This window comes from Hibiscus syriacus, unplaced genomic scaffold (genome assembly GCF_006381635.1).
Source record: "Hibiscus syriacus cultivar Baekdansim isolate YM2019G1 unplaced genomic scaffold, ASM638163v2 tig00111403_pilon, whole genome shotgun sequence".
NCBI classification, from domain to species: domain Eukaryota; kingdom Viridiplantae; phylum Streptophyta; class Magnoliopsida; order Malvales; family Malvaceae; genus Hibiscus; species Hibiscus syriacus.
In genome coordinates this window covers 663101-688055 of record NW_024063083.1, presented here as the reverse complement: position 1 = coordinate 688055, position 24955 = coordinate 663101, and the positions used below count along the sequence as shown (strand labels likewise).

Below are 24955 nucleotides of genomic sequence, written 5' to 3'. Positions count from 1 at the left end.
CATTAATATATTTATTGATTCTAATTATATTTGATATTTTTAAGATATTAAATTAAATTTCAAAAACATATATAAAGATTGTAAGAATATAAAACGTATAAAAAAAGAAGTTTGGTTTGGATTTTCAATTCAAATAAGGATACTCATTTAAATGAAGAAAAAAAGTATCTGATATCAATCATTCAGCCCTCAGTAACACAAGAAATTACATTCATATGTTGAGAGTAGAGCCAAAATACAAAACAAGAAAAAATAGAGATGGAGATTATATCAGATGTGGGTGTGAAACCGGCGACAAAGGAGAGGAAAAGTGAAGTTTGTATTAGCAATATTCTTCATGAATCTGAAGTCAGACTCTTTATATTTGATTTTTCTCCACAATTTTTTTTTACTATGATAACTTGGAGGTTAAGCAAAAGATAAAATAAGTTGATAACCATATCAATAAAGAACAACCAGCTTCGGGGTTACTGATTGATGCATAACAATCAAATAAACCATGACCACATCATTTTCACACTGCCTGTACCTCTACTTCCCAAGAAATTGTTGTCCTACTATAACCAAAAGCCGAAAGATTTTTGGGGCTGCCAATCAAGCATGGAGTGGCTTCATGTTTCTACATCGCACGTAAGTCAAAAATTGTACCGGCAGCTCTTCCAATAGAGCTTGGACACAAGAAATCTGCCCACCTGTACAAACACCGTTCTTTGATTAGTTTAAATCAAATGTAAAACTAATCGAGTGTTGGACACATCAAACGTACAATATCGGTTTTGATTCAGCATTAACCATATCCAATTTTTTTAGACTGGGATGAATATAAGATGGTATTTGTTCATAATTTTTCTTAGCCTATTGACAAACACACCTTGCAGACACAACTGCTCAAACCTAGGTCCTCTAAGAAGAACAACATTTCCTTTTACCATTGAGGCCATTCAATGGTCTCTAATACATTAAGTTTGGAAGAAATGGTTTGATAAAACGGAAAAGCTTGGTGGTGTAGAACATGACTTACTGTGCACTTCTAGCATGGGAACAAATTGTACAATGTCTCGTGTAGCAACACGACCTGTTGAGCTCTCCAATCGATGCCCAGCATCAACATCCAGAATCTACAAAATAATATGACCCCAAAACAAAATTTCTTATCATCCTTTTAGTAGAAAAATTACAACTATATAGTAATGCAAAAGGTGACAATTCAAAAGATTGTTCTAGAATAAAATGGCATACCTCCATTTGTTTAAAGTCTGCATTCCCCACTCCAACTATAAGAATGGATAAAGGAAGATCAGATGCCCTAACCAAAGCATCCATTGTTTGTTGAATATCTGTCAGCACTCCATCCTGCATAACACCACATATCTTTCTAAGTTCATTCAATGACTAACAATTCTTTACATACATAGAGGCAATTCATTTTTACCGTTATAATGAGCAGCACAAAATATTTGGTAATGTCATTTGAGGCAGCCTGGGAAGCCATTTGTGCAGCCTTGTTGATTACATCTCCGAACAAAGTAGGTCCAGACAGAGTGACATTCTGCAGCGCACTAGCATAAGCACCCATGATGCCGTGAACTCCTTCAACCTTTTAATAGAATTAAATAACTAGTCTCAGAAGAACTCGCAACTTTGGAGGTGAAGGATCATGGTGAAAACAACAAAGGGCTTCTCTTACCTCAGAGGCATTTGTACCGTTCAAGTTAAAACAATGGGATAAAGTGCCATTATGTGTCCTTCCTCCAAAACCCCAAGCTGAAAACCTCCTATCAGAATCATAAAATTGTATAACCTCCCCAACCTCCATTATAGCCTGTTAAGATGTCATTAGTAAGCTAGCCATCATTATGGGGGATTCAAGCAAGGAAAATTCTTGTGCTAGGAGAACATCTCTAAACTAAATAGCAATGCATTATAAAGCGCTATCCCCGACTTACTCGTTGGTAAGAATTCAATCGGCCTGAAGGATCAATGTAGTGCAAGGAATCTTGATGTCGAGGATTTCCATTTGAAGCTGGACAAGTCAAATATGTAAATTTGTACCAGAACATAAGAATTTGGAAAACAAAAATGCTTGAGACTAGTATGTCATAGATCACAATGATTATTTACCTGTAAAGTCAATGGCAACCATAAAATTTAGCTCAAACCCACTAGAAATGTAGTCAAGGAAACTGAATTGCTCCTTCTCAATAAATTGATCAACAAATAGCTGGCCCTTCAGAATCTGCAAGGCAAAGGAATGTTTAAAAACACAGCATATTGCTGCTAATAATATTGATGCCAAGCACGGTGAACACCTTTTCCCGACCACGATGAGATGGGAAAACCAAATTCGCACCACTTCCATCTTTGTGAAGTTTTTCCAACTCCGAAACTGATTTATGAAGTTGGCTGATTAAGTAGATAAAGAAGTCCAAAGTCAGCCTTTTTCTTGGCAGGCAACAAACAGTTTTAACTAGTACAAGCTAAAAGAGCATAAAACCAGAGGGAAATGCAATATATTTTGGTAAGCATGAAGAAAAAAAAAGTGCAGTTTTTTCAATAGTAGATGAGGATGAAGTAATTCTAAAAAGTACTACTACTTCCTTAGTTGATACTAAAGAAATACATAATATGATCCAAAAACAATAATGGATGAGAGGCAACTTACCTCAGACAGAAAACAAGTGGTTTCTCCCAAAAAATCCTGCTCATTCAACTTTAGTTCCTACAAAGTAACACATCAGAAAATTAAATAATAAAAAAAGCAGCGGTACTTGACATATGGTATTTAACAAATTCCTTTTATGAAACAATTTTTCCTTCACCAATTGAAAACTTTTTGTTCCAATGGTAAAATTTGTAAAAAATAAGGAAAACACTTTTACAGCTAAGTTATGCAGCTCTAGCTATTCATTTTTCTTGAAATTTCCGAGTATGACACCCGTGTATGGAAGATAGGACCCTCCAAATACATAGGAGATTAAGCATACCCATGACGAACATATATCAATATTTGATCTTTTTCTATGATTGTTGACTATAAATTTTGGTTCCTCATTTGTTAGGTGCTATATGAATCAAATTGTTAAATTCATTCAGAAAGGAGTTTGATTTAAGAAATATAGGAAGGGGATTATCTAGCACAATAAAAACTTGAAACATTATGATTGGTAGTGAAGCCGTTGTAATCTGACAATGTTTGCTGATATCTCCGCAGAACCTGTCAACAACAAAATCTAGAGGGAAAAAAGAAAAGGAATTTTGACATACCTTCACAGGTATGTTGTGATAGTTGGTATCCACATCATATACATGAAAACTGGAGCAGAGGGAAAAGAAGAACATCAGTCTAAAAATCCGTATAGAGACTGACGCAAAACTACAGTTTTTTTTTGGGGGGGGGGGAATGGGGTAATCTGAAAGATATGCTTCAGAAAACATGGGAAGCTTACACCAAATTTTGAACAATCTCAAACTGATAAGCAACATTAATCTTCCGAATCCAAACAGGATTCAAATTGTTGAGTATGACTTCAGTACGACCAAGCTCCTCTAGCATACCATCCATTTTCTTTACATACACAACTGCCATAGTATCACTCTACAAGAAAACAAGAGCAGTTGCAACTTTGAAGTAAACTTTTACTATGTAAACAAAGTAACAAACACATGCAATAGAACACCTGAACTTTCAGGCATTTGCTACAAAGTACATGTTCTATATCTCTTATTTTCCCTAAATTTCCAATACCTGCCATTAGAAAATGATAAAGGCACATGAACCCAAAATGAAGGAAGATTTATCAAGAATCTTACCTTTGATGTGATGTCAAGATCGCGCAAGTTTGATGCTGACATAGATAACTGCAATGCAATTTTAAATCACAATAAAACTCCATAATAAGCAGCATTTTCATATTACAAAACTAATATGAACTATCCACTGCATCTAAATTTGTAATTGGGTACTATAATATATCCTACTATCCCAAGTCCCAACAGAATCCATGAAATTGTTTCCATGCAATATTAAGGTGTTCGGAAACAAAATGGCTGCCTCGTAGTGAATGCATCATTCACATAATAGAAAGCCGAGAAAAGCTATACTTATTCTTACAGGAACATGACAGTTCTGGTATTCCGTCCTACTGAGCATGAAGACAATCTCTCCAATAAATTTAAATATTCCATTTTAAGTACTTCATACCATGATAGCAATAGACAATCACCGAGCTAATACTTGATTAAAAGCATAAGATATGAACAGTTGACAGCTTGATGCATTCTTATCATAATCAGTAGATATTTCTCCAATAAATAATAGTTAAAGGTTCTATAGCCAAGAAGCGTCCAAATGTTTGTCCTCTGGTAGGTCCAAGGTAATAAAACATTCACATCAGCAAAAAATTAAAGGAATCAAATTACAAAAGCATCTTGCAGTCTTATGTGCCCAATCAAATTTAATACATGTGTATATATAAGGGTATAAAAGGGTAATAAAAATATGGTGTCATGTCAAGCCCTTGCATATGATTAACTTGTGTTTCTACATCTCAGCTGACTATTTGAATAAGAATCTAAAAAAGAGAATCTTGCTCTGTTTCGGCCAGGGAAACAATGATTCGGAAACAAGTTTTGAAGTGGGGTTAGTTCAGCAAAGCAGATGGTTTGAACAAAAAGAAATTAAATTAAAGCAGATGACTTAAACCTTTCGAATAAATTGCAGAAACCAATAATAACACATCAATTAATCCATAACATGAAAAGTCAAAACCATCAACTTTGCTTAATGTTTGATGCTGAGAAATAGATAAAGATGTAGAGTTAACATGATAAGACCAACATGATAGATACAAAAAAATCATCTAAATATATAAAAAAAATTAAATTCAAGTTCAAATAACATAACACACTAAGAATCAATAAAATCTCAATAATCAATCCAAACTATACAGTCACGCACACGAGTACTGTGGTAAAATCAATGTCAAATATCAGAATTCATTACAGTTATACGTAAACAAAGATGATTTATCTTTTGATGTAGAACCCCTATAAAAAAAATTTTAACCCAACAATTATAAAAAAATAATAATAATAAGAATTATAGTACCTCAACTTGAGTGAAAAGAGGACATTGACCTCGAATTCTGAAATAGTGATCAATGGCGTCGTTATGTCCAGCATTGTTATTCACAATGGACCTACAATCAACTCCACCTACAGCTTGTTTGCCGCCTTTCAGGTCACCAGAAACACAGCCGCCCATGTCTTTCCAAATTCTTTTGACAATTTTATTTTTTTAAAACGAACTATTTAAACTCTTACCTGAAGCTTAAAATTTGATTTTCGCCTTCTTTCTATAAAGAGATTTCCAGGATACCGAAACCTTACACTAAAACAACAACAGGAATTTTTGGGTTTGGGTTAATTTTTATTTTCAATTGTTTCTGAAGAAAATTTGCCGTGGAGGTTTCTCGACTAGACCCAAAAGCAAAAGGAGAAGAACAGCAATTGTGTCATAGTCTGTTTCACCTTTCAAGTCGTTTGATGCACAAATTTGGTAACGCGGTTGAAATGTCGAGCGGTTAAAAAATAATCAAAATATGGACGAATTGAGCAATTAGTAAAAATCACGATATTATCCAAAGAGTCAAATGGAAACCTTGGGGCTTTTTTATTCATGTAAAGATATATTTTTCCATGATTACTGGGGAAAATGAACTGATTTTTCTCGAGAAAATTAACCACCGCACCGCCCGAATATAAGAAACTAACTTTATTAGGGGGAAAACCTTGATTAGAATTTGGTACGATAATCTTGGTCAAAACAAATAAGACGTTTTAAAGAAGATTGTTGCTGCTGAGTATCAAACTTCAATATGATTTTAGGGTTTAATACCTTATCTGTTAAAAAAGTAAAGAAAATTAATAATTAAGAGGCATTATCATTACAAGAACTTGTACTAAAAAAATTAAAATATTATACTTTATTTCACAGTTTTATTATGAATTATTTTTTCGATTAATTTAGGGTGATTATAAAATAATATATATTTTAAAAATTCTTAATCATTTGATAATAAAAATTTAAACACCTTACAATCACTAATGTTCGAACCTAAGATCTTAAACGATAACAATCATCTATAGCTTAGTTCGTGCTAGTTTAAATTATTTCAGTTTTGAATATATATATATATATATATAAACTAAAAAATATTGTTTTAAAAATATATTTTTTAAGCTCATTAGTGTCACGATTAGTTCCTGATACAACTTAATTAAAAACTTAAAAATTAATTAAATTTTGTAACCAAAAAGAAATATTAATTATTTTTTTATAAAATAAAATGTTCAAAAATAATTAATTTAATATTCTAGTTAATATATCCATATACTTCTAAACCATATATATGGTCAATTCGTCATCAAATTAATATTCTCGGGATAATACTGTCAAAAAATATTCTTTTTATAATCTGATATAAGAAAAGGAATAAAAAAATTAAACAAACATTCACAAGATTTTTTTTCATTTAATTAAGAATATTTTGCACTAATTTATAATATTTTTACTGAATTCTAAAAATTTATGTAATTAATTACATATTATTTCTATAAATATCATATAAGTAATCATTAATATTATCGTTTTTGGCTAAATCAATATAAATTATAAATTGATCAAAAACAATAATTGTAGAACTTTCATGCTAAAAAGAAATCAGGAATAAAAGATTCTATTTTTTTTTATCATAATAAGTGATTCTAGTTTAAATATTAGTATTAAAAGTTGATTTCAATTGAAAAAAAAATCAGTTTTAAAAAATTAAACTTGAAGTACATGAATATAGAAAATATTTCTAAAAAAATTGATTGAACCTGAAAATAATCTAAACTTTAACTTAATTTAGTATAACGATATCGTCATATAACAATATTAATCAAGTTAAAATTTAATCGATAATGGATTTATAACTAACAATATTTTAATTTTATTTTTTGGATTTTCTTATTATCTAAATTAGTCTTAACACATGATTTTATTAATTTAACAATGAAATTTAAATCTTCAGTCTTTTTTATCACGTGATATTTTAATATTGCACCATATCATTATTAAAAAATTAAAAAATAAAATTTAAAGATCAAATTGTCAAAAAAACCAATCTTGATCTAATAATGAACTAATGATCAAACAAATCCTTAAGTTAATATGAGTTAAGAACAAATGTGTTGCAAAAATATATACCGAGAGAGAGAGATGAAGAGAACTTACATGATAATAATTAAAAGGCAAAACTCAGAGTAATAACGAGTAGTTGGAAAGAAGCAGAGAAAGACTTAAAATCCCTGAGATGATAATCTGCTGCTGCTTGGTTTTTATATTTTCTCTAATCTATTTCTTCATTAAATCATCATCACGGCGTTGTATTTATAGAGACAATCCCACCAAACATCACTCGGTTTCACGTCACCTGCTACATGTCATCACCCGAGTATGCAATGTATCTCATTATCATAAAACATTTCATCCATCTTGGAACGATTACATGAATTGTTTAAGTGTGTTGAATATTCATAGTCCAAGGCCAATTCAAGTAGTAGACACTTATCCACACGTTTGGATTTTTCTAAATCTTGTTGTAATTTTCACTTAAAATACGTACCATTCACTTCACCTTTTCGATGTAAAGATTGCTTCTTCTTCTTTTTTCTATAAGTGATCAGAAGTTCATTTGTAAAATATATAATAATACTCTCTCTCTTTTCCTTAATATGATATGCTCGCTGCAAATCTGCATTTCTTTAATCTCTAACAATCTTCATGCATGGAATCCCTAAACTGGAAATTCATTGTTTTTTTTCTTTTCAGTTTAAATGGCGAAGCTTCGACGTTGTTTTTGCTGCTACTGCTATGTTTAGCTTTAGGGTTTTCGGTACCTTGTGGATACTTCAGACAATTACATCATGATATTTGTTGAACTCAACAATGATTTGAGTTCGAGTTGTAAGACTAATCCGCTTGCTTGTCGTGCCTGCTGAAGATGTGTGAGTTGTAAAAGGTTTTAAGCTATGTTGCATTCATACGGATACCGAATAGATACGAGGACGTGGAACAATAATTTCTAAAATTGTATGGTACAAGTATGGAAAGGGTACAATAAATATAAATAAAATTTAAAATTTGTAATTATTATAAAATCACGTATTAGATTCATATTTAATTTATTGTTTGCACTGTCTTCGTTAAAACGGACACATATTGAATTCTAGACATTAAGACATTTCAAGATGTGTTTAGAAAGATAATTGAATGACGATTCATATGTATGAAGACATCTCAATACAAAAATGTTCAGAAAACTAAACAATGGGCGACTACCATCTGGTTTTAATTTTATATTTTAAATTATTTGTATATTAAATAATAATAAATATCACATAATACCAAAATAATAATAATAATATAATTTAGGACGACCAAAACACGAACACTTTAAAAGTTCAGTTAGTAAATTAAAATAGATTAAGATTACAATGAATAAAATATGAGAAAGATTAATTTTTAGTGATGAATAATGTAGTTTACCCAACTTACAAATTCAATGGTTGCGTGCTACCAATCAATCCTAATTGGTGACGACTTATGTTTTAGATAAGGCAATATTGAATATACAAAAGTGTCCTTGTTCAAGGTAACACTCCAAATTTGAACAAAATTTTATTTTAACATCCTCTCCAAATGACCTAAACTAAAATAAATTACTTGGAGGGATCTTCCTTGAAACTCAAGAAGTGGATAAAAGCAAGGATAATCTATTCATATAACAATTTAATTTTGGTTTAATGTAAAAATAAGTGTTCAATTTATATTTTAGATTAAATTTAAGTGCTTAAAGAATTTTTTGTTAAAAATAAATGTATAATATTTTATTTGTTACACTTTTAGTTCATACTGTAAAAAAAATTGTTAAAAGATATGTGCAACATTTATATTTTCTTTTAAATATTTTTTAAAATACTTAAGATTATTATTATTTTTAAAAATATCCAAAATACTTTAAAATCACAAAACCTTAAAGTTTTTAATTTTAAACCTTATTTTTAATCACAGTTGATCATTTTCGGTCACCGTCGTCACATATCTTGGCCCACTTAATATCGACCATCATCTTTAGTGTCACCCTGAATCCCTAAATATGTAATTCTTAACTCTAAATTTAATTCGAACTGCGCATGAAAAATGGATATTTTGCACCGTTCATGTTAGGTTTATTTAACGCGGGCGAGGGAGGCATTGCCCGAGATTGAAGGGTTGTTTAACACCTGGGATTGAATTGTTGGGGTAGAGGCGGGCTAATATACGGCGTTACCGGATACATTAAAAGATATTTAATAAATTCAGTTTAGCGCTACCGAAAATGTTGAGTAATAATAATGTAGTAGGTCTAAATCATGAATAAATATTAAAAATTTTGGCAACCAGCAAACTTAGCTTGTCGGTTTATGTCGATACTTTATAAAACTGTATCGATCCACATCAATATAACAGGTAAAAATATGACAAAACTGGTCTCGAAAAGACAAAACCGGTAAAGCGGTACCAGATATATTGAAAGTGTCGATACTTTAATATAAGAATCGACACTTTGTGAATTTAAAAAAGTAGCAGTTTTAGCGTCTATAAAGTGTCGATACTTTATAACAATGTATCGATCCACAACGATATAACAAGTAAAAATATGACAAAACCGGTCTCTAAAAGACAAAATTGGTATAGAGCGACCGTATATATTGAAAGTGTCGATACTTTAATATAAGTATCGACACTTTGTGAATTTAAAAGAGAAACAATTTTAGCGCCTATAAAGTGTCGATACTTTATAACAATGTATCGATCCACAACGATATAACAGGTAAAAATATGACAAAACTGGTCTCTAAAGGACAAAACCGGTCTCTAAAGGACAAAACCGGTATAGAGCGATCGAATATATTGAAAGTGTCGATACTTTAATATAAGTATCAACACTTTGTAAATTTAAAAGAGAAGCAGTTTTAGCGCCTATAAAGTGTCGATACTTTATAAAAATGTATCGATCCATAACGATATAACAAGTAAAAATATGACAAAACCGGTCTTGAAATGAAAAAACCGGTAAAGCGCTACCAGATATATTGAAAGTGTCGATACTTTAATAAGTACGCGTAATAAATTATCGATACTTTCAAAGAAATAGGTAATTATATTATCGAATGTATCGACACCTGACATAAAAGTATCGACACTTTGGTAGTTGTATCGATTAAATATAAATAACATATCAGTGAAAATATAAAGGGCATAGTTAAATATCCTCTGAAAAATAGATAGAACGGACGAGTTTTTGAAATCGAAACGTAATTGTTGTTGCATTTCAGAAGGCGTTTCTAAAGCTAAGTTTGTTTGTTTGTTGCTGCAGTTGAATCGAAAAGTACGTTGTCGAAACCCTAGTTTTTTTATTATTACAGTAATCAAAAATAGTGTTTTTATGTGTTGTTTGGGGTTTTAGAGTAAAGAAGCATTTGAGACCGATTACAGATATAAAGTGATATTCTAGGTAAAATATAAATATCGATACTTTTATTAAATATTATAGGTAGAAAATTATATTATAGGTTGTATAAATGTGTCGATACTTGGAGTATTGAGTGTTCCCATTCGTTTGAAGGAAATAGGGATTAGGGTTTTTGGGTTTGGTTTGGGGATTTTGAATCGAAGCCAAGAAGGATTTAGGACCGATTATATAATATTATAGGTAGAAAATAAATATGAATACCTGTATATAATATTATAGGTAGAAAATGATATTTTAGGTTGTATAACTGTGTTGACACATTTTATAGTGGCCATTCAAATTGTTTTGAAGAAAACCGTTTTACCACAAGATTAGTTATCTATATTTGTATATTGAATAAAGTGTATGTAACAAGTATTTGATTTGATTTGCATAAACTGAAATATGAAGGAAAAATGGAGTCAATGGGTGGAAAAATTGTTGGTGGCGCAGATGACTTTGAAATTGAGGCCGAGACTCGAAAGCAACCAAAGGGTGGATATATGTACTTCTAGTAAGTATCAATGTCTTTTTGTTATTATTGTTGAAATGGTAATTGGATTAAAGTATTTAAGAACTTTAAATTGATTACAAATTTTAAATATTGACAGTATGACCGAATGCTAAAGGATGGAGGAAGGTGACGAACACATCGGTTCGATATGTAAATTGAAATTGACATTGAGTATTATTTAGCGTTAATGTATTGATTAAGAAACGTTTATGCTTAATATTAGTTGAGAAATGATGTGTTGGAGAAATGGAATTCGATGAGTGATGCTGATAAGGAACCTTACATCGCACAATCAAAGATGGATAGTGAAGAATACAAAGAATGGAGGAAAGCACATGAAAAGAATGTATTCATTAAACTTGTAAATACGTTGATACAAAATATATAAGAACTATAACATTATATATCGTTAAAAAATGTAGGAAGGGTCGATAAGGTGCAACATTAAAAGGGTGAATTTATTAATTAAACACCTTAAGGAGAAGAGTCAGTTGAATGTGCTGGGAGAAATGGGGTTTGGATTGTTGGTAGGAGTAAGGGATCGACCTATTCGGAGGGAATTGTATCGATCCTTGATGGCGTAATTTGATGTCGATCAATGTATTGCTAAATATGGTGATTTTTCATTTCCTCTAGGGATCCCATGTGCTGCAGCTATCTTGCGGGTAGGAAATGAAGGAAAAAGTGTTGTAGAAGTCTCTAAGAGTAAGAACTGGAAAACACTTACCTCCAAATATGGTTTGAAGCAGAAGGTGACATATGCTAAACTTGAAGAGGAAATCAAAAGTGGATCTTAAGAGGGGGATGAGCTGAAGGCCTGAGTTTTATTGTACCTTGTTGGGATCTTTCTTTGTCTAACGGGTGATACGTCAACGAACAAGGACTATATGAAGCTTATTTGCGATGAAAGCTTAAAGGGTGAATTCCATTGGGCTGAATATGTCTATTGGAGATTGATTGAATCAATAATCACCTTTAAAAAGGGCAGCAGAGATACCTCAAAGGGTGCATAGCAATCTTAGAGGTAAATGAGTTGAAGAACATTTTTTTATATAAAATGATAGTATAGTTATTATATAAAATTAAAAATTTTATTATAAATGTAGGTTGCATTGTTCGATTTTTGGTCGGGCTGTGAGGCATTACTGGCTTATGAAAGAACTGGAGTGACACACATCCGTGCATGGGGGAAGGAAGAGGTGGTTAGAGTGATGGCGAAGTTGAAGTTGAAGTTGGATAGATCGATGAAGCAAGAAAGGGTAATAAATGTAATTAAATAATATTAAGAATATAATCAATGTCTTAATATTGTAATTTAATTTTGAAGGTTATTGGCAAGGAGGTAGAGGATGCAGTGGAGGCAGAGGAGAAGGAAGAAGAGATGGTTGTATTGGGGGATGACGGTGAGGGAAAATAAAGTAAATTTGACATTTTGATGTCTGAATTGGTTGATATCAAAAAAATCCAATTTGACCTCCTTCTCAAACAATCAAGAGTCGAAGAGAGAATTGAGAGAGTCGAAGATACACTTGAGAGACATAAGGGAGAAGTGGAAGGAAAAATAGACGGAGTGGTGAAAGAAGTTGAGGTGTTGAGGGGTGAAGTGATGAAAGAAGTTGAGGTGTTGAGGGGTGAAGTGGTGAAAGAAGTTGAGGTGTTGAGGGTTGAACTTAAGATGGTAACGGGTGAAAAAATTGATGGAGTGGTGAAGGAGGTTGTGGAATTGAGGAGTGAACTTGCGGGGGTGAAGTGGTGGTTGATGAATACTTGGATGAAGGGGAAAAATTGAAGGGTGAAATAAAAGAGATGAAGAACTATGTAGAGAAAAAATACGATGAACTGAAAAAATATGAAGAATAAAAGATGGAGGAAGAAGAAAAGATGGAGGAAATGAAGAGGAAGGATGTCGATGTGATCTATACACCGGAGAGTGTTATAGATGCAGATTTAGATTTGGAATGTCATGTACCCCTGAAGAAGAAGCAGAAGGTAAGTTGAATAAAAGAAAACTTAATTTGATATTTATCATGTTGTTGTGACAAAAATTTGTATGCAAAATTGTAGGTTGAAAAAGCGGATATTCCAAGCAGAAATGATGATCTCGAAGCTGCAATTTGTGATTATTTATGGAATAGTGGGTTAGAATCGGGGTAAGTGAAATATATTGCTTTGTGAATGATATTTAAATATTTCATGACAAAGATATTAATCCTAATGATTTATACAGATATTATGTAATCTCAATGGGAAATCAATTTGCTAGTGTATCCAATGTTGAAGCCTACGGAATGGGTTGACAGTGTGGTAAGTAGAAAGTACAAAATGTTAAAACCTATTGAATATGTTCTAATTGTATAATTAATTTTGTTAGGTTATTGATTTGCTCGCCTGGACAGTATGCTACGATTCGAAAAAGTCACTCCGGAGGATTGGCTACCTTCTATACCACTTAGCGGTGAGTTAAATTAATAAATGTTGAAAAGTAGTGTTATAGACGGTAAATTAATAACGATTGTCGCGTAATTGCAGCAACAACATTGGATGCCAATAGCAAAGTAAGAGTTGAGGATATTGCTAGCTTTTTGGGTCCTATATTGGGTAACTATGTGAAATTCACCGACTGTGAGAAGGTAAGACACCATATGAATTGCAAATGATGTTTTCGGATATAGAATGTTGAATTTTGTCAAATTGGGTGTGAAATTTGTTGCAGATCATGATCACAATAAAATACTATAATTCACATTGGTATCTGTTAGTGTTGGATATGGTAGATCGTGTTGCAACATTATATGATATTTTGTTTACATTTGAAGCAGCTAAACAAAGAGTGAATGATGCTAAGAGATTGATATGTATGAAATGAAATTATGTTAATTATAATGCATATTTTGTTTGGATCATAACTTCATATTTTTTAATGCAAATAAAAATATTAGATAGTTATAATAAGAAATACAATTGGGTAGAAGCATGTGGATCTCTAGGAAACCGCCCCTTGAAAAATTTCAAATATGTTGAGCATAAGATGAATGAGCAAGTGAATGGGTATGAGATGTTATCATAAATAGAAAGCTTAATTTATGCAGGTTTCATAATTGACATGTGTGGTATTCAATTTTTTTAACAGATATGATTGCGGCATGTATGTGATGATGCGGATGAAATCGATCTGTTCTACAGGGGCAACTGGTGATTTTGTAAGTGGAATTAAAAAATCGTTTGCGGTTAAATTATTAAAAGTCGTAGATTGAATGTTGTGGTTTACAATACTTAATGTACTGATAATTTGAATATAGGTTTTTGGACAGTAGGATTGATCGCGAATATTAAACAATCTCGTAAGCCATAATCAAAATCAACTAAGAGATGAGATAACAAAAGCTGCCATGAGACACAAGAATAACAAAAGGAAGCAATGATGTAGATGTAGGGTTAATTTTGTATAAGATTTATAATTTTGTATACGATTTATAATTTTTTATGTGAATGTAATTATGTATAAGATGAGAAAAGTTAGCAGTAGATTGTTGTACATGTTTCTTATACACAGTAAGAGTCATGTTGATACTTACGATTTATGGAGATCGTTGTCTGCATTATTCCAAAAGTCATTATAATTGTCATCATGTGCGGCACTGAATGGTCATTCCATATTGAGGGTATGTACAATAACTACAAAATTCAATAACTTTCAAGTAAAATGTAAATTTACAATGTAGGTGGTAAAAAAAGACTTTTTAATGACAAAATTAATAAACACAGATTTATTTCCAACATTTTGTCCAGTATGGTTCCCAAACATAAAGTTCATAATCGTAAAGTTTCCAAAAAATAGGTAAGTAGATGTGTCGATACATTTATAAAAAGTATCGATCCCAAAAACATCGAAACTCATAATTATAATGTAATAGGTAATTTTGTAATATAACCAGTATAAATATACCGGTTTTATGTGATAATAGGTCTACATAATGTATCGACACTTTTGAAATTGGTATCGATACTTTTTGTCCAGAATGAATGCCCAAAATGGTGAACGCATAAAGTGTCGATACATTTATAAAAAGTATCGATCCTAGAAACATCGAAACCCATAATTATAATGTAATAGGTAAATTTACAATGTAACCGAAATAATTATACCGATTTTATGAGAGAATAAGTTTACATAATGTATCGACATCGATATTGTTTGTCCAGAAGGAATGCCCAAAAGGGTGCACCCATAAAGTGTCGATATATTTTTTAAAAGTTTCGATCTCAAAGACATCGAAACCCATAATTATAATATAATAGGTAATTTTATAATGTAACCGATATAAATATATTGGTTTTATGTGAGAATAGGTCTACATAATTTATCAACACTTTTGAAATTGGTGTCGATACTTTTTGTCTATAATGAATGCCCAAAATGGTGAACGCATAAAGTGTCGATACATTTTTAAAAAGTGTCGATCCCAGAAATATCGAACCCATAGTTATAATGGAATAGGAAATTTTGTAATGCAACCAGTATAAATATACCAGTTTTATATGAGAATAGGTCTACATAATGTATCGACAGTTTTTAATTATGTGTCGATACATTTTGTCCAGAATGAATGCCCAAAAAAATGATGCACGCATAAAGTGTCGATACATTTATAAAAAGTATCGATCTCAGAAACATCAAAAACCATTATTATTATGTAATAGGTAATTTTTCAATGTAACCGGTATAAATATACCGGTTTTATGCGAGAATAGGTCTAGAAAATATATCGACACTTCTGGAATTTGTGTCGATACTTTTTGTCCAGAAGGAATGCCAAACCCATTAAGTGTCGATACAATTTTAAAAAGTGTCGATCCCAAAAATATTGAAACCAATAATTATAATGTAATACGTAAATTTCCAATGTAACAGGTATAAATATACATGTTTTATGAGAAAATAGGTCATCATAAAGTATCGACAATTGTTAAATTTGGGTCGATACCATTTTAACAATCGTGTGTTTACCCCCTTCATTATTTATAGATTATAATCGATATAAACTCTAAATCAACAAACCCTAAACCTAAAGGCAGAAGAGAACTCTTCCTCTCCGACGAATACCAGCATTCTCATAACAGTGATGATAAGATATTCAGGTAAATTTATTAATATTTTATGGGTTTGATTGATTTCCATATTGGAGTTTTTTTCTTGAATGTGTTTGTGTTCCAATGTAACAACATCCACACCCAAAATGGCTCCAAAACGTCAGCGTCAGAAGCGCGGTCTTTCTCAAAACTCTTCTCAACCCAGATCTTCTCAACCACAACCTCCTTCTCAAACAATCGCTTCTTCTGAGGAAATCAGGTCTTTCGAAACTCTGAACTTTAGATCCGATACGAAAAAAGAAAGATGGCACAAGAGTTTTAAAGTAAGGAAGATTCGTCCCAAACGTGTCATTGACCTGGGTTTCTTGTTCGATGATAAATATGCATTTAGCTTTAAATCCACATTTACATCTTGGGGTTGACTTAAATTCCTTGGTGTAGAACCAAAATATTACCCCAACCTAGTTAGAGTCTTCTACAACAATGCTTCCTTACAACACGAGCCTAATAAGACTAATATAATAAGAATTAATACACATGTCATGGGGAAGGATATATATATATATATATATCCGGATACTATTGCGGAGGGTCTAGGTGTCGAGAATAAAGGGGATTCAATGAAAATGATTTAGTTACTACAATACAACGGGTTGCTAGAAATAGCCCAATTCACTTAGATGTAGAGTCGAGAGTGTTTCAAAAAATGCTCACTTGGTATATCTGGCCTACTTGGGGAAAACATTCAACGCTTCGAGACAGCGATTATTGGTGGATAGCAAAGTATAAATCCCAAATGGCTCCAAACATTGCTAAACTGATATTTAATACAATTGTATATATGGTCACAAAGGGAGCAACAATTTCAACTTCATTACCATATAGATGTGTCATCACCCATCTTTTGAATAAGAAAGAAGTTGATTTTTTGCATGACGCCCCTGTTCGATTAACCCGCAAGATTGACATGTTATTTATTAAAAAAGCGGGATATGATATTGTTGAAAAAGTCGGTTGGAAGCGTGTCAAGGATGTCAGATTAGATCAAGAGAGGGAGGAAATGGACCCCATTGGCCATGAAGACAACCAACCAATTGGAGACGCAATGATGAAAGAAGCTCCAGAAGCTCCAGTTGGAGAGGATGTCACAATTAAGACGGTGATGGAATACATGGTCAATTTTCGGGAGCATATTGATTCCCTTATGAGTGGAATGCGAGCCGATATTTCATCATTGCATGATGAAGTCTCCATGTTGTGTGACGAATTACGTCAACGACATCAAACAAGTTAGGTAATTAATTATTTATATTTCTAAACATTTACACGTTCTGAAATGTATTTTATTTTCTTTTAACAGATGTGGACAACCAATAGGTCAATGAAGATGAATATGACGATGAAAATGATGATGATGATGATGATCCAAACAAGTATATCGTGTCTGCAACGCCGCCTGCAAGAAAACTTGTAATTTTTTATGTCAATGGTGTCATTGTCTACTTCCCAAGACAACCAAAAGGTTTGAATTATGTTCTTTTGTATCCATTATTTTAACATATAAGCATAGAACTTTAATCTCATTTTCTTCATGTTGTAGATGTTGTCCTCAGAACATGATTATATGAATTTATGCATTTTTGTGTAGATAACTTTGTTGTTGTCATTTGGTCTTCCAAGATGAGGTTAGAACAGTTGAGCAATTGAATTACTGTAGCCAAAATCGTTAATATACAATTAAATGTTAACATTCAAACTTGATGAGAATCTCAGGCATAACATCGACCCTGTACTTGAGAAATTACCTTTGTTGTGTGACCATTTCTATTCACTTAGGTAAGATGAATGTCATTACAGTTTGTTAACTTTTATTTGTCTATGATTCCTACATATTTATGTTCAACTGTTTGTGAACAGGATCAAGTAAATTTCAAAACACGCGATGATGTTACCTACCGTAAAGATCTCAATGATGTTTGGAACGCGTTTCCTTATTTTAACGACCTAAATACACTGTTGGTCGATGATTCACCGGAAAAAATGATTTATAATCCGGTAAGTTACATTTATGCAATATGTTTTTCAATTTAAACAGGTGTTCATATATTGATTGATTAACAATTTATGTGTTTATATAGAAATACAATTACATATGTCTACATTCCTTTGACGATGATTCCCATTCGGGCGACAATGCTCTAGGTATGACACAAATTTATTCCTGCTTATGCGAATTTAGTTTATTGTTAGTAAAATTACACCTCAATAGTTTGATAATTGAAATTATTTATATATGTCCTCAGAAAAAGGTGGTAACATACGAAAGTATTTGGAAAATTTGTTGAAGGCGCCTAATGTTTCGAACTTCATTAGAAATAACCCTTTTTCATCGGATTAATTTCGTTGTGGGTATATTATTTGAACATTGTTATGTATAAATTTCTTGTGTATATATGTTTTGGTTTGATTATATTGTGTGTATATCTTCATTCAGATGGGATGGGCTATGCATAACAAAACAATCTATCTCTTCCATATGAGTACTTTATTCCCACTATGTCGCAAGTGTGACAACCCCATCAACTCACAACTCAGATTTGAACTCAATCAATATTGTCTTTTACCCGCTTGATGGTTCATAACGCATGTTACTTGAACAATATGAATTAATTCTACAATTTCCAAGTTCAATTGAACATTGTATTTCAAATTCATTTCATATGTAATTGGAGTTTGAATTTAAATTTCAATTTGAGTTTGAGTTTCAATATAAATTTTGGCTTCACTATAAATATTAGCCCGAGCCTTTGTTCCATCTAAACAACAACTTACTCAATGGAATCATCGAGAGTGTTTCAAATTTCATTTATAAGGTAACAACTTACCTTTTTCAAAACTTATTAACTTAGCTAATATGCATGTTATCATTAATTATTTCTAATTTCAATTATTTTTTTTCAACTTTAAACGCGAGGGAAATCCCGACCATCGTAATTTTTGGTTAACAAGTAAGAAGATTGGATATCCGAAGAATGCCTTCAGGATACTATCCATTTCAGCCAACTCACTGAGGTAGGTTAACCCTAAACCAAAACCATCTTAGCCAAACGTACTTGATGTAGAATCAGCTGCAGATTTAAAATCTCAACGGTGATGCATTTGGTTTTGAAATAGTTAAAGCGTCAGAAACGTTTCAGACGTATGATCTGGGTGGTATACGGGAAATGCAACAAATGGGGACTAAAAATCCTGATAATTGAGGGCTACAACTTGTAATAATAACAAAAATAATTGAAGGGTACACGTGTATAAACTATCGATACTTTGCTAAATTAACAATGTAAACGGTAAAATTCTACTAGTGTAATGGTAATAGGCGTACATGATAATCGTCGATACTTTTTATTTACGGCTATTTTCATTATATCGGAGAACTTTTATCTGTTTACTTTGTTAATTGTACCGGTACTTATGCTTTACATGTGTATCTTTAATTATTTTAACATTATTATTAAAAGATCTATGGTTTAATTATCGAGAATTTTTTGATGCATTTTGTTGCATTACCCGTGTATCACCCAAATCATAAGTCCAAAAATGCTTCTGATGCTTTAAATGTTTGATAACCAAATGGATCGCCTTCGAGATTCTAAATATGCAGCTGCTTCTACATCAACTATGTTTCTCTTAGATTATTTCGATCGACGGTTATCCTATCTTCATGAGCTGGATGAAATGGATAATATTCGGAAGGCATTCTTCGCATATTCAATCTTCCTGCTTGTTACTCAATATTATAATGGTCGGGATTTCCCTCGCGTTTCATTTAGGTTGATTGCTCCGAATATATAATGACATTTGATCTCCAAATCGTTGTTGGTTGATTGGTCGAGCTTTTATATCCATATTTGCTTCTCTGTATACAGATACATTTGAGGATTGTTGAAATATCAATACTAGTTATTAATGTATTTTACATCTGCGTGCAAATGTATCGAAACACATTATTAAAGAATCATTTTCTATAATCTCCATAACAAAGTTTTCATACTTAGAAATATCGGTAACTTATAAACATGTATCGACACATAAAGTTTCCAAACTTAAAGTTTCCCATAAAGTGTCGATACATTTATAAAAAGTATCGATCACAGAAACATCAAAACTCGTGATTATAATGTAATAGGTAATTTTTCAATGTAACCGGTATAAATATACCGATTTTATGTGAGAATAGGTCTAGAAAATGAATCGACACTTTTGGAATTTGTGTCGATACTTTTTGTCCAGAAGGAATGCCAAAAGGGTGCACCCATTAAGTGTCGATACATTTTTAAAAAGTGTCGATCACAAACATTGAAACCGATAATTATAATGTAATAGGTAAATTTCCAATGTAACCGGTATAAATATACCGGTTTTATGAGAAAATATGTCAGCATAAAGTATCGACAATTGTTAAATTTGTGTCGATACTTTTTTTCCAAAACGAATTCCAAAAGGGTTACATGCATAAAGTGTCGATACATTTTTAAAAAGTATCGATCCTAAAAACATCGAAACTGATAATTATAATGTAATAGGTAAATTTACAATGTAACCGATATAAATATACCGGATTTATAAGAAAATAGGTGAACATAATGTATCGACACGTTTTAGATTTGTGTCGATAAATTTTGTCCAGAATAAATGCCAAACGGGGTGCAGGCACAAAGTGTCGATACATTTGAAATTGTATCGATCCCAAAAACATCAAAATCGATAATTATAACGTAATAGGTAAATTTACAATGTAATCGGTATAAATATACCGATTTAATGATAGAATATGTCAACATAATGCATCAACACTTTTAAATTTGTATCGATACTTTTTAAATAATGTGTTTTTTTCTTCATTATTTATATGTAACGCTATACAAACCCCAAATCGATAAACCCTAAAGGCAGTTCTCTTCTCTTCCACTATGACGAATACCAGCGTTCATAACAGTTACGATCTGTTATTCATGTAAATTTATCGATATTATGATATTGATTTCTAGATTGGATACTTTTTTCCCTTCTTGTGCTCAATAGGTATGTTGTCAAAACCTTAATTTTTTAAAAAATCTTTAAAAAGAGGGGTTAGGTTTTAAAGTTTATTGTTTGTGAATGGTTATAAGTTGAAAGTTCAATCTTTGTTCGCGAAGATGATGACCTTCAAATAGAGCCCTAGCGTATCAATATTAAAGAAAATCAAAAGCGACCAGTAAGTATCAATGTATTCATGTAATTGTTCTTGAAATGGTAATTAGATTAAAGTATTTAATCCAATTTAATTGATTCAAATCTCTACAGTCTGACTGAATGCAAAAGGATAAAGGAAGCTCATAATCATGTTGACAACATAGCCAATAAAACCCCTTGTAGGGTCCAAATGGTAAGCTAAGAATTGGTAAGATAAGTTTTCTTGGAGGGTTTAGGGTTTAGATCCCTCCAACGTAAGGAGTGTATGATTGAACATTATGTATAATAATTGTATTTAGTTGTTGAAGAATTGTTCTTAATTTTATATAAGGATATTTGTTATGATATACGTTCACGTTTCTGGACCAATTATTAGATGCGTGCAGTAGCATATATCCTCGAGGCAGAGCACAAGAAATCTGGCACTTAAAGATTTACCAAGAGCGGTAGATTTTGCTTTGCATGAAGACCGAACCTAAAATCAACTTTGCAATTATGCCTATCATGCTGAATAATAAGATTTGCACACAACTGCAAGTATTTTAAACCCTAAACCCAATTACTCACATGGAAAATTATGCAACAGAGATGTCAATCATTTTATGGGAAATCCTGACATCTTTGTTGTATAATTTTCCATGTGAGGAGTTGGGTTTAGCGTTTAAAATGCTTGCAGTTGTGTGCAAATCCTATTTTTCAGCAGGTTCTCTTTAGCATGATAGGCATAATTGCAAAGTTGATTCTAGGTTCGGTCTTCATTCAGAGCAAAAGCTAACGCTCTTGGTAAATCTTTAAGTGTCAGATTTCTTGTGCTCTGCCTCGAGGATATAGGCTACTGCACGCATCTAACTAACTGGTCCCGAAACGTGAACGTATATCATAACAACTATCCTTATATAAAATTAAGAATAATTCTTCAACAACTGAATACAACTATTATACGTAATGCTCAATCATGCACTCCTTACGTTGGAGGGCTCTAAACCCTTAAAGGAAGCTTGCCTTACCAATTCATAGCTTACCATTTGGACCCCCAGGTTTTATTGGCTATGCAGTCAACATGATTAACCTAGATAATCCCAGTTACATAACTGATTCCGACCATGATTACGGGAGAGTATAGTTTACAGATTGTTTGACATTTATGTGATGATGCAGATGAAATATTAAACGGTCTCGTAAGCCACGATCAAAATAGACTAAAAGAGGAAATTTTGTTAATGTAGGGTTAATTTTGTATAAGATTTATAATTTTACATACGATTTATAATTTTGTATGTGAATGTAATTATTTATGAAATGAGAAAAGTTAGCAATAGGTTGTTGTACATGTTTTTATACACAATAAGAGTCATGTTGATACTTACAATATATGGAGATCATTGTCATCACGTGCGGGACTGAATGGCCATTCCATTCCATCTTCGAAAAAATCAGTTGATGTAGGATGTGTGCTTGTATTCAAACTGAGCTTGACTTGAGGACATGTTAGTTTGTTATGTCCCTCACAGTTGCAGTACCCACATCGCCTAATTTTCTTCTCGACCTTGTTCTTCGGTACTTCTTTTCGCTTGTGTTTTTTCATTGAGGGTTACGAACGTTGTTTGCTACACTGCTATGGTTGACTGAATCATTCAAACCAAACGAGTTTTCAATTTCTTCTATTAGTCTTTTCATCTCATCTCTTGTTGAAAGACGCGTCTGTCTTTGATGCAATGTAGCATAACCTACTTGACGTTGAACTTAGAGCAGTGAACCTTTCCATTTGCATCACTTTTGGAGGCACATTCAAGTCAACATAACTGGGTGCATAAGCCTTTGCATCCTTAGTCCACCTAATTTGAATCAAAGTCTCGGGCAAATATGTGTAATCCAATTGCTTCAAAATGTGAAATTGATGGCGACACGGAAGTCCAACAGTCTCGAACTTTTTGCATGAGTAAATTAGGATTTTCGTACGAGAATCAAAACTAATTTCAAAAGTCCTATTTTTTCTTTGTACTTTGTCAAAATATAATGTTGACATTCATCTGATAAGGACTGAATCTCTTCTTCAATTCGGTACAATGTCTCCCGTTGAAGTTCATCTTGGAGCGCACGGAAAGATTTGCGGGTAAAAATCTCAGCAGCATGACTTTCAAGGTCGACCAGTTTTGTGATTTGGAAGGGCTTCGTCTGGGAACTTAAGTAATCCGCTTTCAACTCGTTCATACGCATTCTACTAATTCCATCTTCAATTGCACGAACAACATTTAAATATGTCTTCTTGTGTTTCAGTGCAATCACTAGTGAAGCATTCATAGACTCGCACCTTTGTGTTGAGTGAATATTGGCAAAGAAATGACCGGTTAGATATGCTTGTGCCCATAAGTGCCAAGTATTTCCCTTCTCAATCATCCATGGATGCTTTTCGACGTTGAATTCTGAAACAACAGAACGCCATTGAATATCAAATTCCTCGGTTGTCTACCAGAAAGCCATGCATTTTGAGAATGCTGCTATAAATTTTGGGTCACCAATGTTAGCTTGTACATTGCGAGAAAGATGCCAAGAACATAATATGTGCTTAGTATAAGGGATAACAGATTTGATAGCCCTCTGCATTGCCCTATCCCCATCGGTGACAACTGAAATAGACGATTTATTCATCATGGCTTTTAAAAAATTCTGTAGCACCCACTTGAAATATTGGGATGTCTCGTTAGCGATTATGGTAGTGGCAAACACAATTGTGTTATGGTGATGATTGACACCGACAATAGGCATAATTGGTCGACCATACAAATTATCTTTGTACGTTGTGTCAAACGTAATTACATCATCGAAGCATGTGTAATCTGATCTCGATGTAGAATCCGATCAAATAAGATTATACAATGCCCCTAATTCGTCGTCTACCGAGTATGTCATAAAAAACTCGGGATCATCATGTTTCTTATAACCAATGTAAGCAATAAGCGCATTCACATCCCCATTGACGATTTCCTTTTCTTTACCTCTTTGAAGTGCATTGTAGAGGTCTTTATGTGTAAATCCAACATTATGATAGCCCTCTGTCTGCTGCGTTAAATAGTTCATTACTTGTGACATGCCAACACCGACCTCTTTCAATATTGTTGCCTCATTGATATCAGTCTTACTTATAACTCTATTAGAACGCATAAATGGTGTCATAGTAGGTGTGCACAATGCATGATTATGTTTCTGATAAGACTTACTTATAACCCAGTGATCGTTTGTATTTGTTGTTGTTACTACGACTCTAGCCTTGCATCCTGTTCTTGTGACTGGCGTATGAGCACGTTGACGATCAACAATATTGACTTTTGATACTCGAAACCCTTCTTTGGAACAACAAAATTCTTGTATCTTCACATTCCCTTCCACGTCAAGCCGTGTTGTTCCCTTACGTGCACTAAACCCATGTTCCCTTGCGAATCCCTTATAAAAGTACCAAGCTTGATCACGTGAAGATAAGAGTTGACCAACCAATATGTCAGATTCATCAACATTATGTACT

At 32.5% G+C, this 24955-nt stretch overlaps 1 protein-coding gene across 1 annotated transcript; it reads right to left on the bottom strand.

Annotated features, from left to right (window-relative positions):
- Positions 1 to 511: 511 nt before the first annotated feature.
- On the bottom strand, positions 512 to 5283 carry LOC120162719 (protein BONZAI 3-like). The gene is made up of 12 exons (XM_039172813.1): positions 5108 to 5283; positions 3811 to 3858; positions 3447 to 3595; positions 3265 to 3313; positions 2621 to 2719; positions 2122 to 2386; positions 1947 to 2023; positions 1688 to 1822; positions 1433 to 1597; positions 1240 to 1353; positions 1022 to 1118; positions 512 to 692 (listed from the first exon to the last, which is right to left on the bottom strand). The coding sequence occupies exons 1-12, from the start codon at positions 5261 to 5263 to the stop codon at positions 595 to 597; spliced, it is 1452 nt and encodes a 483-aa protein (XP_039028744.1). The 5' UTR covers positions 5264 to 5283; the 3' UTR covers positions 512 to 594.
- Positions 5284 to 24955: the final 19672 nt, after the last annotated feature.

Coding starts and splice junctions, on each gene's coding strand:
- LOC120162719 (XM_039172813.1), bottom strand. CDS start 5,263: ATGGGCGGCTGTGTTTCTGGTGACCTGAAAGGCGGCAAACAAGCTGTA. Junction 1,354..1,432: donor TTGTGCTGCTCATTATAACG/GTAAAAATGAAT, acceptor GGTGTTATGCAG/GATGGAGTGCTGACAGATAT. Junction 693..1,021: donor TCCCATGCTAGAAGTGCACA/GTAAGTCATGTT, acceptor GTGTTTGTACAG/GTGGGCAGATTTCTTGTGTC.